This window comes from Rhipicephalus microplus, chromosome 1 (genome assembly GCF_043290135.1).
Source record: "Rhipicephalus microplus isolate Deutch F79 chromosome 1, USDA_Rmic, whole genome shotgun sequence".
Lineage (NCBI taxonomy): Eukaryota > Metazoa > Arthropoda > Arachnida > Ixodida > Ixodidae > Rhipicephalus > Rhipicephalus microplus.
In genome coordinates this window covers 216,243,307-216,257,772 of record NC_134700.1, presented here as the reverse complement: position 1 = coordinate 216,257,772, position 14,466 = coordinate 216,243,307, and the positions used below count along the sequence as shown (strand labels likewise).

General features: G+C 43.3%; 1 protein-coding gene across 3 annotated transcripts in view; it reads right to left on the bottom strand.

Annotated features, from left to right (window-relative positions):
* Nucleotides 1-880, bottom strand: part of LOC142807557 (uncharacterized) — a 67,769-nt gene extending 66,889 nt beyond the window's left edge. For 2 of the 3 annotated variants that reach the window (XM_075891359.1, XM_075891361.1), the window contains exons 1-3: nucleotides 517-867; nucleotides 325-410; nucleotides 168-241 (exon numbers count right to left, since the gene is read on the bottom strand). In XM_075891359.1, coding sequence (XP_075747474.1) covers nucleotides 168-241; nucleotides 325-410; nucleotides 517-565 — 209 coding nt within the window. In that variant the 5' untranslated portion in view covers nucleotides 566-867. Of the gene's footprint in view, nucleotides 1-167; nucleotides 242-324; nucleotides 411-516 lie in introns of all 3 variants that reach the window. The other variant, XM_075891360.1, reaches the window with a different exon arrangement.
* Between the last annotated feature and the right edge of the window lie 13,586 nt (nucleotides 881-14,466).

Here is a 14,466-nt window from a genome sequence, read left to right as displayed (position 1 = left end):
CGTTTGTTATTTCGGTGGCCCGACTGCTCCTTCAACTACAGGCTATTCAGTGCCATATAGGCAGTTCACTTGTTTCATACTGTCAATATACGCCCGCAAAACGAAGCAACGGCCGCTGTATGTACGCGACATTCTGTCTCCAAATTAAATGCATGGTTGATACTCACGCTTTCCGCTCTCCTTCGAACCTCATGTTGACGTTTTCCACCGTGTATTTCTCGAAAACCCGACGAATGTCTTCCTGTAATACAGCAAACCCAAAGGGTGACAGTTTTGCCGCGAATTTCGGCAAATTTATTAAGATGGACGACAATTCCACGTTACCTCTCTAGCTTCAGCACCAATGTTTCCAATAAACACTTTTCGTTTGCCGACCTGATCTGGTCTCGGACCTTTCTGCTGCCGCTGGTCTGCAGAAAGCGCAGCGCATAGACATTCATACCCATGTTCTAGGATAAACGGATGCATACAGAAAAATTTACAGCGCGATGTAACCATGCAATATATGTAACTTACCGCCCCAGCCACCATGACCTTTGCTGGCATCTGGCCTGTTTGCCTTCATTGCACTGGCGGGTCACTCAATCCTTCGTGTTACGAAGTCAACAACGAGACAGCACAGGCACTAACAAAGAAAGACCGAAGACATTCGTCGGTACTTGCCAAAAAAACCAGTGACAACACGGCACAGTTGCTGTAAAGATGTAGTCGAACTACTTCAGAGTTCTGCGAGCACTTTATAACGCAGATGAACGGAGAAATGTGGTAAACATAAATGTTCGACTGTCAGCACCGTCAACAAACGCAGGAACTTACAGCGATTGCCATGTGCGAGTGAAAAATATTGGTAAAAAAGATGCGCAGTGTGCCCAACTTTGACTTCCTTTTTCGCTAAACATGGCTGTGTTGACATTTAAAGAAGAAAAAAATTATTCACAATTGCCTCCACAATAGTAAGCTTTTAAATTCAAAATTTATGCAAATAAAAATGTATTTGATATTATTATTTTAAAATGGCGCCTCAATTAGGATGCATTGTTTTCATTCGAGGATTTAAGAGACAGAGATATTTGACATCGATGACGACGCGGTTTGTTTTTTATTTGTTTGTTTTTTGTTGTTGCAAAAGCGTTGATATGAACAGCATCGCAACAAGGAAGCAGCGTAGTCTTGGCCGTTCACGAGTGTTCACAAGCTGCCTCCTCTTGTACGTGCGGGTCGCTATTCAGGCACCGCATTTGTTGTTGCCATCGCAACCATCGCAATGGCGTCATCAGCAAGTGGAGATAATACGGCATGCAAGCTGAGGGAAACGTGGTCTGGTCACCACATAAACCACTGTGTAAAAATATGACATTATTACAGCGCCCTGTTTCCTCCCTGTTTTTTGTGCTAAATTCTACAATGGTGCTGTACCAACTTGCCCAACAATTAAGCCGCTCTCTTCAGCAATCTCATCAGCCTTCAGTCTACGCAACCAGCCATGCAGTAAGACATGTAAAACCGATAAGCACGGAGGAAGCCGATAAGTGTATGGTGGCTAGAAGTATGTATAAAACATTCAACTTTTTAATGCTTTTTTTTTTTTGTAGCGTGTACACGTGCTCAATACCCATCAGCTGTGTGAGACAATTGAAATCGCAACTGCCACTCTCGACTGGTTCTGGAAAAGATTCAATAGAAGAATGCAATTACGAGTGCCGGGAACCTACGTTCGTTTGTCAATTTGATTTCTAGGCATGATATAATTCTTATATAAACAAAAACAAAACCTGCAAAATATTAAAACAAAATGGCTGCTATTGCAAGATGTGTGTCCCCCTTCGTGATTTTTCTAGACTTGCGCGTCTGCAAGGCACATCTGGTGCCACAAACTTGCAATTGTCCCTCCTCCTTCCCACGACATCTCCCAAGTTAGTCTCAGTCCGAGTGAGTCCAAAGCAAAATATTTTTATATATGGTTATTGAGTTAGTCTGAATGAGTTCCATTTATTTTGCCAACCTATGCCATACGTGCACTCTTTTTTGTGTTTCGCAGAGTGTAGTCTGATTGTTGTTTGCGAAATTTACTATAACCTTGCTCATTTGAATGGCGAATTCGGTTTTGATATTAAGCAAAATCGTTTGTTCCAGGTTTTAAAAGCCGAACAATATTGCTGTTACTTTTCTGTCATACACGCACCCAGAAACCTTGACGAAATGTTCTATTTGCATTTTTTCCAGGTAGCGGCGCAAGGGGTCGGCACGGAAAGCTGGAGCCCCCCCCCCCCCCCTCAATTTTTACTCGCCCCCACTGCCCCCCCCCCACACACACACACACAAGAGAGAGCATAGCCACAACACAATGGCTAAGTTCCCTGCCTCTCTGCCCACCCTTCAGGAACTCACTTATAATGAGTGCCCCACTTGTAAAATAATCCTGACGCTGCCCCTGATTAATTTTTTTGTGTTGTTGCGCTATGCATAAATACCTGAGTAAGAAAATGCTTGCTCTGGGGAGGGTATATTATGCATATTATTTTAGAGGATTATTTTTTTTTTGTTTTTTGAGAAAAAACACGGGGTTAAGAAAATCGTAATTTGAGTCCACATGAGACGAAATTTACACCACGTGGGGCTCCAAGTGAAAATTAACTTTATACCTCAATCTAGAGCAAACAAACAGATTCATGTGGCAAGTGTTATCACTGGGCTATTCAACGCCATCTCTCCAAACCTTGGCGCTTGACCATTAGAGATTAGCTTTAAAAAACTGAGGATCATCTATTTATAGAGCAAAGGATTTTCCCCTGAAATGTTTCTTGACATACATTTTTTAGTACCTTAAGACGCATGCGAATTGTTTTCGGAAAGCTTGAAGCTTGAATCGTAAAGTGTATTGCCAAAAATCCGTTCGACATTCTCAATAAAATTTTTACTAACTCACTCCTATATTAAAATAGAGAAAAGTTTGTTCAATTGAACAGGGGGTCCTTTTAACTTGAAAATAATTTTACGAATCCTTTCATGGGTGTTTATTGCTGCCTTAAGGAAGCGAAACATGGCTCATATTGAAGATTTTTTCCATAGGCAGATAATAGTGAAATGAAATAGATTGTAATAACGAATGGTCAAGTAGTTTTCCTGTAGGCGAAAAATAATTTTAAACGCACGTAATGCAAAATAGTGTGGACAACTGGCGTCAAAATTTGCTAAAAAAGATTTTTTTTTTTTTTGCTCATGAGTGGTCGTAAGTTTAACATTGACGTGTTCCAGGTAAAAATATACTGAACTGTCGATTTAGTAGTGATTTTCATTGCGTACTGACCGGCAGTTTTTGTTTACTTTTTGTTTTAGGTGAGATAATTGTTCACTAGGTATATTCGGCTTATCTAAGTTATCTGTGTGCTTGCACGTGTAACAATGGATCCTAGCATGAAGTACACGCTGCGTGGAAGCGAGGAGCATTTAGAGAACATATTAAGCTTTGTTCAGGCTAATTGAAGTGATTTATGAGAGAGTATTAGCTTGGATCCCTATCAAAATGTCGAAAATCAAGACGCCGATTTATTAAAAGGTCGAATGTCAAAAAGCTGAAAATTTGAAATGCCATAGTATCGAAACACCTAAAACAACGAATGCTGGAAAATCAAAATATTGAAAAGACGTATCGCCGAAAATTCCTTGAACCATGCACGCGAATACCCCCGATTCGGAAAGAAATGGACGAAGATGTGGCGGGGTGTGTTCCCAAAAAGGATAGCCAATACTTTGTTGCAGTTGTGATTATGTTCATGTGTTTGACAATAAGGTGTAATCTAGGCACTATTGGAGGTGCGAGAAGTGAGGAGACTGCAACGCCAGAGTGACTACCAACCTTAAGGTACTCGCATGGCAATCTCGAAGAAAGTGATCTACGACAGCCATGCACTTTCGACTTATTGCTACCATGAAGAGGAAGCAAGCCAGACTCAAAGGCATCGTCAAGGGAGCGACAACCCCGCCGCTTTCAGAGCAAGAAACAAGGGTTACGCAAAATTGATTGATGCTGCTCTGGGCAACCCGTACAATGACAACGTTTCAAGTTTTCGACAATGAATTGCACACAAGCTGTTTGCGATAAGCAAGAAATCACTCTGATGTGCGATTGGAGGTGGAAAAGTTTATAGTTTGCTATTTCTGTGAAGGCTTGAGAAAAACGTAAAGGGACAACTGGAAATGAGGGCGAACGAGTGTGCTGGCGTAACCTCCAATTCAGCTAGGTGCTTCATCTTCCAGTATAGCTAGGTGACGCAGACATTTTGATATTTCGGCGTTTAGATAGTTAGGTGTTTTGATTTTTTGACATCTTACACTTTCGGTATCATCTATAATCGGCTTTTTGATTTTTCGGTGTTCTAAATTTCGGCATTACAGAAGTTCGTCATTTTGATTTGCGGCATTTCGAGTGCCACATTATTATAGCTTTAGTCAATAATAAATGCGAACCCTACCCAGATGCTGCTCTCCGCTTACCGGGAAGTGATACCAACCTGTGCGATAAAAGCAAAGAATCCTTAAAAAAAACGTTGCATGGCAGAAAAGTCACTGTTATGAACTAACTGAATAGTATTTGAGGGACCATGTTTAATTAACCATTAATCATGTGTTGGTTTATAATTGCAACTTATTCGCCGCGAAGCATACCTTTTTATTTTCGCGGATTATTTGCATGATCCTTGTGCTGTATCAATTTATAAATCATCGGGTGTAATTAACGAGGTGCTTGACACGTCGGTATCATTTCACAGTGTCACAAGATATCCACGAGGTGCATGCACTCTTGAAGTATTCGAATGCCTCGTTGACTAAAGCTAATACTTGCATGGAAATAATTTGAATAAGTACTTAGAGAGCTGGATATGCTGTCTAGATGTTTCTCGCGTCTGCTCAGCTTGCACTTAATGCTAGGACGCATTGCTTAAAGTATAAATCAACCACCTTCATATGAACACATGCGAGGACTGGAATCAGTAGAACGCCAATTCAAAATTATTTCACTCACTAAAAACAAAAAAAAAAGCTTTTTTGAAAAAACTTACTGTCGGTACACAGGGCAGGCTGCTACCAAATGCGCTGTTAGTATATTTATGTCTGGACACATCAATGTTAAATTTAGAACCTAATGCGGCGCGTCATTGGCTCAACATCTTTCTGCAGAACACCACAGTCTAGATGGTGATGGTCTACAAGTCCTTCAATTAGCAGAAGTGGTCTCTTACAATGTCCTTTACTTTTCCAAGTGTGTCAGGCGTATAGTCTTCTATGCAGCCCCTAGAATAGGGTTAATTGAAGGACTCATTGAAAAAGAGATACAAGCTAGTTTTCTTTTTGTACCAGCCCCAAATAGCAGATCGGCGCTATACTGCCGCGTGCTCCACATAGCCCCACTCAGTTAATAGACAAACGCCATGATGAAAAATAGCAATGGGGAAAGTGCATGGTTTAACCCAACACTATCAAGACTAGAGGGTTTCGTTACACTGTACGTACAGAAAATAGCACAGAGGCTTTTACTTGCCGTCTTCGCGCTCGCGATGATCAAGAGATGCAACATGCAACATCTGTGCACCGGGCCCCAGTGCATAAACCGGGTTTTCAGCAAAAATATGTCGCTTCTTTTAATCAAAATATGTCGGATTGAAAATGCCTGGTGATCGAATGCTTGGTAGTCTGTAGAAATTCCTGTCACTGCGTTGATATGGCTTATTGTACACCATTCTATAGAAGCGGCAGCGGGGCTTAACACTCATGAACCATGGAAAAGCCCGACAGAGAACAAGTACTCCCACGCGCGAACTTAGTTTAAAAAATGTTGGAGCGATTTCCTTTTTCTTGGAGTATCATTTCTAGAAGTCATGCGCGGCGAGTAAGTATTTGTAGTACTTTAACCCAAATAAATGCGACTAACAACCACCTCATACCTCGGCTATATAATAAAAATATACTAGAATCACAAGACTTTCAAAGAAAAGAAGCTATCGCATACACTGCACGCCTTTTTAAAGCAGATGCACGTTACGTACGTCATTGCGATTACTACCAATTTCCTATCGGAGTGAAACTGTGCGTGCTTGTGTGCGTGTGTCTGTAGATGTTAAGATCGGCCTCCCTGGCTGAGCGCCGCTTGGACGCGGGGGACGATTGCAGCTAAGCCTACCCTGATTTGTTCCGCATCAACGCTCTTGAGGTGTGCCCAAAGTGGTGACACCACGAAAGTCATACTTCGAATTCTTTAGGGCTGTTGGCTCCCCTCGTCAAAAACTCTTTGGACACGCCTGACTGACGACGGCCTAGGAAGAGCTGTTTGAAATCGAGGCTGCTTGATTTGTTCGACGTGCCACGAGACGCGCTTGGGATCCGTCGTCAGGTATGTTTCCCACACTCTGTGGTGCTTGCAACTCTTCCATTCCCTCAAGCCGTAGCCTGCCTAGCACTGCAGACCCTATTCTGCACGTGCGATGCAATGTTATTGCACTGTGCTGTGTTGTGCGTATTATTGCACTGTGACCTACGTTGTGTTTCTCTCTCGCCGTGTGGCGAACTGAACGTGCATTCTCTCTCTTTCCTGGGTTGAAAAGAAGACAGTATTTGACTTTTTCTTGCTTTCTCCCTCTCTCGTTCTTTTATCCTTATTCGCTGCGCCCTGCGCTTCCTGCTGGGCTGCAGAAATTAGGCGCCTTCTTCTAACCACAACCCCCCCCCCCCATTTCGGTACGTCACCGCGCGACGTCACCGGTGCACGTGCAAGGCGTCACCGGCACGTGCAAGGCGTCACCGGCACGTGCAAGGCGGCACGTGCAAGGCGGCAAAACATTCCTGCCGGTGCCTGTGTGGGTGCAGTCGCTCGAGGCTTGGGGCAATTTTTTTTTTCTTTTTGAAAGCGTAATCTTCATCTCACAGTGGCAGCATTAGCTGTGGCATGTGTCGGAGAACATCTAGGTGTGTGATAAAGTGCGTGATGAAATGTTCGCCACGCTGGCCGGCTGGCTGTTTATCTACGAGAAGTGAACACACGTGGCGGTCTGTGCGAGGAACAGCGGCATCTTCTTTGAAAATGTGCAGCGTTGACGGTGGCGTGTAGTGTGCGTTAAAAGGCATCGACAATATTGGTTCATCTTTACAGACGCAAAAAATTGGGAATGTTGTGCATAGATTTGGGCGCACGTTAAAGAACCCCAGGTGGTCGAAATTTCCGGAGCCCTCCACTACGGCGTCTCTCATAATCATATGGTGGTTTTGGGACGTTAAACCCCACAAATAAATCAATGGGAATGTTGTGCATGGTGTGTGCAGTGTGAATAATGCGATGCGTCCTGTTTGCGAAAACACAGGTATTTATTGTGGGCTGGTTTCAGTATCAGATTGTCGATATAACTTTACGATCTCACATTTTAGTCAAGGCAAACATGCATTTGCCGCGATTATCCGCGAGTGGGTACATCTCAACGTATGCACGGCTCGCAGAAAAATAAAAGTGCATGATCTCCTGGTGATATATACGTACGACTACGCATGAGCTATAAGCATGTTGTAGCGTTGTCGAATCTGCATATATGCTTCACCACGGCTATAACTTGTAATATCGGATACCTGATACGTGTTAATAAAAACAGCGGATATTTTGGTTTCTCATTTACTTTGTACTTTTACGACTCGATCCTTATGAAGTGAAAACGCGCGTTAGAAGTTTGTGTATCAGGCCTAAAGGAGCGATAGGTACGAAAACACGTTATAGGTGTCAAATGCAGCAAGGTAGCTGTGCCGAATAATATTATATATAATATCAAGATGTCGGGTTTTACATAACATGAATTTTCACTAGGTTATTGAGAAACGCAGAGGCAGAACTTCACTTTGATTTTCACGAGGATATGTTAACCTCAACCTAACCAACAGAAAGAAGTGGTGGTGTTTTTTTTTTTTTTCATTCATCTCCGATGAGACTTTTGGGCAATGAGTGAGAATATTATCCGTGACTTTGCGCACAGCAGCTCAAAACCATGCATCTGCCAATGCTGTACCTCGTATTGCACATGCCACGATGGAAATTGAGTAAGTTTACAGCCATGCCATGCAAATATTTCTCAAAGTGCCAGTAATCGTGTACATTCAAAAGGTTTGCTTTCAAAAAATATCAGATTTTTTTTATGGCTATCATCTACGTGGGTGAAGCCCACTGCATGTTAGTCGCGTCTCTCAGTACTCTAAACAGTTTCTCCGTCCATCCAACTGTGATGAGCAAATTTACACACTCTGGGCAGTAACCCTTCAGCCACCCCCTTCTTTCAAAAGCTGTGACTTTAGAACATAGCTATGTAGAAATTTCTGTCGAAAGAATGCAGCCAAGCAGCTCTGCTATGCATAAAGATGCCACCGGAGGAACTTTCTTGCCAACCAGCACCTGTTTCGAGAGAGGGTGTAGGGGGCGGGGTGCCCGCAGTGACGTCACACTGTTTACAAAGAGGGAGAAGTCTATTTTTTCGAACTGCCCTGAACTGAATGGGCATGCAGTCTGTCAGTTTACAGTGATCTGCACGGTGGCTTTCCTGTAAGGTTTGTTTTCCAACCAAAAACTCTCGTTCACAGACTGCTTTTCTTTCTCATTTTGAGCCCGCGAGTACTACAAAATGTCACCTCTCCAAATTCCAGCGAAGGCACGCGAGTACAACAAGATCTCAAAAAGGGGAATGGCAAAAGTGAAATGAGCGAGAAAAGCAGTCTGTGAACGAGAGTTTTGAAAAACTAACCTTACAGAAAAGCTGCCTTGCAAATTATTGCAAACTGTCCATTGTTTTCTCCTGCAGAGAATTTTAGGAAGACCAGGGCTTAAAACACGAGCACAGAGACGCTCTGATACAGCTCTGAGAAGATCCCATCAAGCTTCCATGATGCTACCATCAACATATAGTATTACGCTACCTTTAGTGTGTAAATACTGTATATAAACGATCCTCTTATCAGCCCCGGCTACTCTGCTCGACTTCTACCCGAGAATTGGCTAGCTCCTTCGAATACATCACGAGCAAGCAAAAGGGCACGGAGTTGTACAGGCGAAAATGTGCAACATCACATCGCTTTTATTACGTGACATATTCGTTCTCCGCTGCATTCGCCCGCTCGTGTCCGCATATAACGTTCCAGTTTTTATAGCGAAGACACACCGTTGATTACGGCCACGTCATTTAATATCAAATAAACAGCGGTTGCATTATTTATTTGCAATGAACTTCACCATAATGTATGGTGAAATAATTTATTAATTGGCCACCTGAGGAGCTTTCTAACTTTACTTACTGTTTATCAAGACCTGAATATAATGTTAAGATTTATTTGGTTGATTCTGAGCATTACCTTCGCAACAGAAGTACATCACCACTGCCCGCAACAATTATTATTCATCTTTCCCAGTGCCAGTAGGTCCGTTGAAGTTACGTGATGAAAATTTGTTTGCTGGACTACGTCATATATGACATGCCGCTTAAGTGTCTGTCTCCGCATTATTGACGAATCCAGCCGTCTCTTGTAAATTTTCTGCTGGCGAGTTTTTTAAATTTTATTTTGTTCTTTTTAAAACTGGTGGCCTCAGACAAGCTTAATGCGCCTCTGCTCACCACTGGATAGCGTTGTTACGCGCGGTGCCTGGGCCGACGGGGGAGAGAGGTGTTCTTTGTTCATCAAACAAGTCACCAAAGGGCTGCCAGCCTGCTGTCCGCCGTGTTTTGTCCATCTTAGCCGGGAAGTGAGGTGGCATTCCGACACCATAAATCGTTCGACGAGACGACCACAATGGTTTCTTGGCGTAACAGGTGCAGTGTGGTGACCACGCCCCAATCAAAGACGTTGACTTGAGCGAGTGTGAGCGGCACCGTTAGAAATGATAAGGGTGTCCCGTGATTCAACAGCGCATTCTGGACCCATTCCCTGATTTAGTCAAAACGCACACTTTATAATGAGCCACCCAGCTCATTCGCAAGAGATCTCTCGCCCTGTTTGTACAGAATGTAATAAATCCTCTATTAAGTTTGCCATCCTACTCCTGAGTGCACATGCGTTTTCTTTTCTGTCTCTCTACACCCCCTTTCTTGCCCCTATTTCTCCACCCCCAGTGCTGGGCAGCAAACTGGATGTCAAGATCTGGTTGATCCCCCAGCCTTCCTTTCTCTCTCTTGCCATCTTACAGCTGCCTTGGCATCTTCATCCCGGATATCTGATGCCTGAAAAGGCCGGTACCAACGCAGGTTAAAGAATAAAACAGGTGGTGAATATTTTCTGCGGCATGTTGAGACGCTGCATATGAGTGGTCATCCTCGAAAATCATCAACTTTAACACCACGGACCGGTGATGATATACCCTCAGTAGGTTCGAGCATGTATTATGCCTCGACGCTTTTAATCTCTATTAAACTTCTCCCTTTCAATTTCATCCTTCGGGGCTTTGTGTAGTTCTTCACCTAACGCACTGCATTCGTGCTGCACTGCTACTACTTCATTTCTTCCGTATATACGCCCTGTTTCGGGCACGATCATAGGCTGCCATCTTGGACCAATAATGACGCCGTTTTGCATCCATATGAATATTCGAATAGTGCTACGGTGAACTCGCACGCATCAACACGCTGGGCCAGTACATTCAACGTCGTATGACCATAATCATCGCTAATTACGACATAGAAAACCAGCAAAAATTGCTTTTAAGCCTAAGATGGCATCATCTATGCTTTACTGTAACTGTTACATTTATTTTTTGTCAATTTGTCCAATATATCATTTCATGCAGCGGCCGCAGAACTTGTGCCGCTGTTCATAGTGGTACTCTCGGTCTCTGAAGCTGGATGAAGATAACTAAGAAGCCTGGTTTTTACTGGCTACATAAAATGTGAAACGAAGCTGTAAATTAAGATGAAAAAGAAAAAGACAAATCTGTGAAAAGTCAGTATTGGCGCATAAATGGCGCGCCGATTGCGCCGATGAAAATCATCGGCGGCGGCGGCGCGCCGATCAGTTCGCGTCGGCGGCGGCGGCGCGGTGAAAACTCTTGGCGGCGGCGCGCCGACCAGTCGGCGCACACCTCTAACAACTGCATGCACGTTCTAGAGTCACTGAGTGACGCTAAGCCCTGTTGATGGGCGCCGCCATGTTATAAGGGTTCGAAAGGTTTTCTAGCCACGTGATCGAGCTGCGTGCGGGAGTACAAAGGCTGGCATGTTGTTGTTGTTGTTGTTGTTGTTGTTGTTGTTGTTGTTGTTGTTGTTGTTGTTGTTGTTGTTGTTGTTGTTGTTGTTGTTGTTGTTGTTCACCTATTATCGTGGCGCATACCCACTACGGGGGATTGGCCAAGAATCAGGTGGTTTTGAAAATTATTGGTCAGATTTAGAATAATGGAGATATAATACAAAGATTACCGGTAACCTAGGAAAGTGTGGTGCTTAATGTGTTGCGTACAATTATTTAAATAAAGAAACGAATTTATTCTTAGAATAGAGCAATAATCTGATTTTTATACGTATATAATTTTGTAGACGTATTAGAATAATGAAACGGATTAATCAGTCAACCTATTAGTTTCATCAATATAGTTCCGGACGGCCGCGCATACTGTCGCATTAGAGAACCCAGAAATGGAAGCTCCAAAAGACAAAATGACAGGCACAGATAAGTCCATGCCAATACCACGTAAAGGTATTTCTAAACGAGTTTTTCGTAATGTGTTAAACCACCTGCAGGTAAAAAAAATGATCTATTGTTTCCAGTTCATCACAGAACGCGCACAGTGGCGAAGGTGCCTGATCAGACCTGTGTTTATAGAAATTTAGATTTGGTACCCGGCAACGCAGCCTTGTGCTAACTACTTCTTGTTTACGAGTGCGACAAAAGTCTATTCGCCAGGGATATAATAAATTGCGATATTTTGTAGAGTTTGTTAGTGCTGTACCTCTAAAGACTTCCATAAGCGTACGTCTACGGGATCTAGCAGCAGTCACATAAGCGGATGATGGACAGTGCGGTAGAATCGGTTCGCTAATTGACGACTTAGCTAAGGAATCGGCTATTTCATTTAGAAATAAGCCTTTATGTCCAGGCACCCAAACTAATCGGACTTTTCTCAAATGCGCAGGCACTAATGCACGGAACGCCTTTGTTACTTATCAGCACCAACAGAAAGTGTCGCACATAGAGATAGGGAATCTGTTATTATGACAGCTGATGTAATTGCTGTATCTAACTTGCGTAAGGCGAGCACCTTACTGCCAGAAATTCAGCCACAAAAACGGGTATGAAAGCGGGTAGTCGAATGGCATAAATCCAATCTAAAATCGGGCTGAAAATACCAAACCCTGACTTATCGTCACATTGCGATGCGTCTGTAGCAGTAATAACGTTCGTTGTAATACTGCGCAGGTGATCTTGTAGTAAATCATCTAAAATATTATGGGGAAGTAATATGGCATTATTAGGGAAAATGTCGTCAAATTGAATTTCCACAGGGTATGAATTATCACGACTCGGCATGATGTCGCATATACGTATGTTTAGAGGCACAAATTTTGCACAAATATAATTTGTGCGGTGTCAAATCGCGGTCATCTAGCACCAAAAAATGATTGCGGAGTGGAAACAAAGGCTGTTTCTGAATGTCGTAATGGTAATTCATAAATTCTTAAGAATGTCTGAACAGACAGAAGGCGAATTCTACAAGAAAGCACAGAGACCCTGGATTCGAGATACAACACATTGTTGGCAACTGTTTTGGGCAGGCCAAGGCATACGCGCAAAGCTTCTTTTTCCAGAAGAATTAGAGGCCGCAACTTGTAGGCTGGAACTCCAGAGAAAAGTACACAACCAAATTCCAAAATAGGACGAACGTACATGCGATATATCATTACCCATGTGTCTCTTTTTCATACCTAGATGCGGTAGTTGCTTAGCCTATGTAATATGCCAATGGCTCGCACACCTTTTCCGGCGATATATTCGATATGAGGTCGCCAGTTAAGCGATGTGTGATAAATTACTCCTAGGTATTTAACAGATTTCACCTGTGGTATATCCTCATGATGGTAAGACAGCGAGAAGTGCACAGGATATTACAGCGACAAAACAAGGAGGGCACATTTACTCGGATTAAATAGAAAGCAATTGCCATCGAGCCAGCTATGTCTGCAGCCGTTCATATAAGGTCTGAATGTTATCTGCCATTGCAAAAAACGTGATATCGTCTGCATAAACATAAGTTGTTATATCCCGTTTACGAGGAATGGCGCTCATTAGTAAATTATATAGCACCGGAAAAAGCACTGAGCCTTGCGGTACTCCCCTCGTTTGTGTATGAGTAGATGATGAAAACCCATGAAAACTCATCTTTAAAACAATAAAATTTTCTGTCTGCAAGAAAATTGTGAACCACGCTACTGCGTATGATGGAAAATCAAGGTATTCTAATCGATCTATCAAAATACAGTGCCCTGCGGTATCACACGCTTTAGCGATGTCTAAGGTAACTAAAGCTGCATATTTGTTATGTAGCCTATCTAATTGAAGCCGACTTTCTAAATCAACGTGGACATCCCAAATTGAACAACCAGCCCTGAACCCAATTCGACAGGGGCTTATTAGTTAGCATATCGAGTTCCGTATCTGTTGCAGCACTCGTGGTCGGCTGAGGCGTATGTTGGTCCAATTGGTGCACCTGTGTTCCTGACTGCTTAGCCTTGTCTGCAGATGCAGAGAGTTCGGCCAACACTACATTGCATAGCTGAGTGGCATCGCCAGTAATGTCTGATACTGCAGGTTCTGTACTAGTCGTTACTCTTTGCCAAATCTGATTTGAAAGTATTTGCACCAAACAGTGACAAAGGTTAGATATGAGTTTATTCATTGCCTTACTCACTGCCTTTTCCACAGCAGTTTCAATAGTCTGATATATTTCAGTCTATACTGGAAGTGTAGCATGCTGTAATGCCAAAGTATCCAAAAGCCCTGTCTCTATGTCAATGGCTTCCCTTCGAGATCAGCGGCGGCGGTCAATAACTTCTAGAATTTGAACCTTCTTGGAACGAGCGGAAAAGTCAGAGTTGTCGGCGCAGTGACTCCACCCACAGAGACGACACTTTTCCGCTGTTGCAGTACACTTGCTTGAAGGATGGCTCTCTGCGCAGGTGCTACAACAAACGCTAGATTTACATCCTCCCGCACTGTGGCCGAATCTCCAGCAGTTTTTGCACTGAATCGGACGAGAAGCTAGGGGCTCTACTCGAAAGATCAATGGCCACAATTTCATTTCTGACGGGCATTTTGTGCCCACAAATGTCGCGATGACAGATTCGGTTGGTACCCTCTTTTTGTCGACTAGGCGATTACATCGGCAAATCGAAATTACGCCTGCTCCAGAGAGCCTGTCTAGGGTCTCAGCTGGACTCAGCTTGGAGTCGACTCCCCGTACAAGGC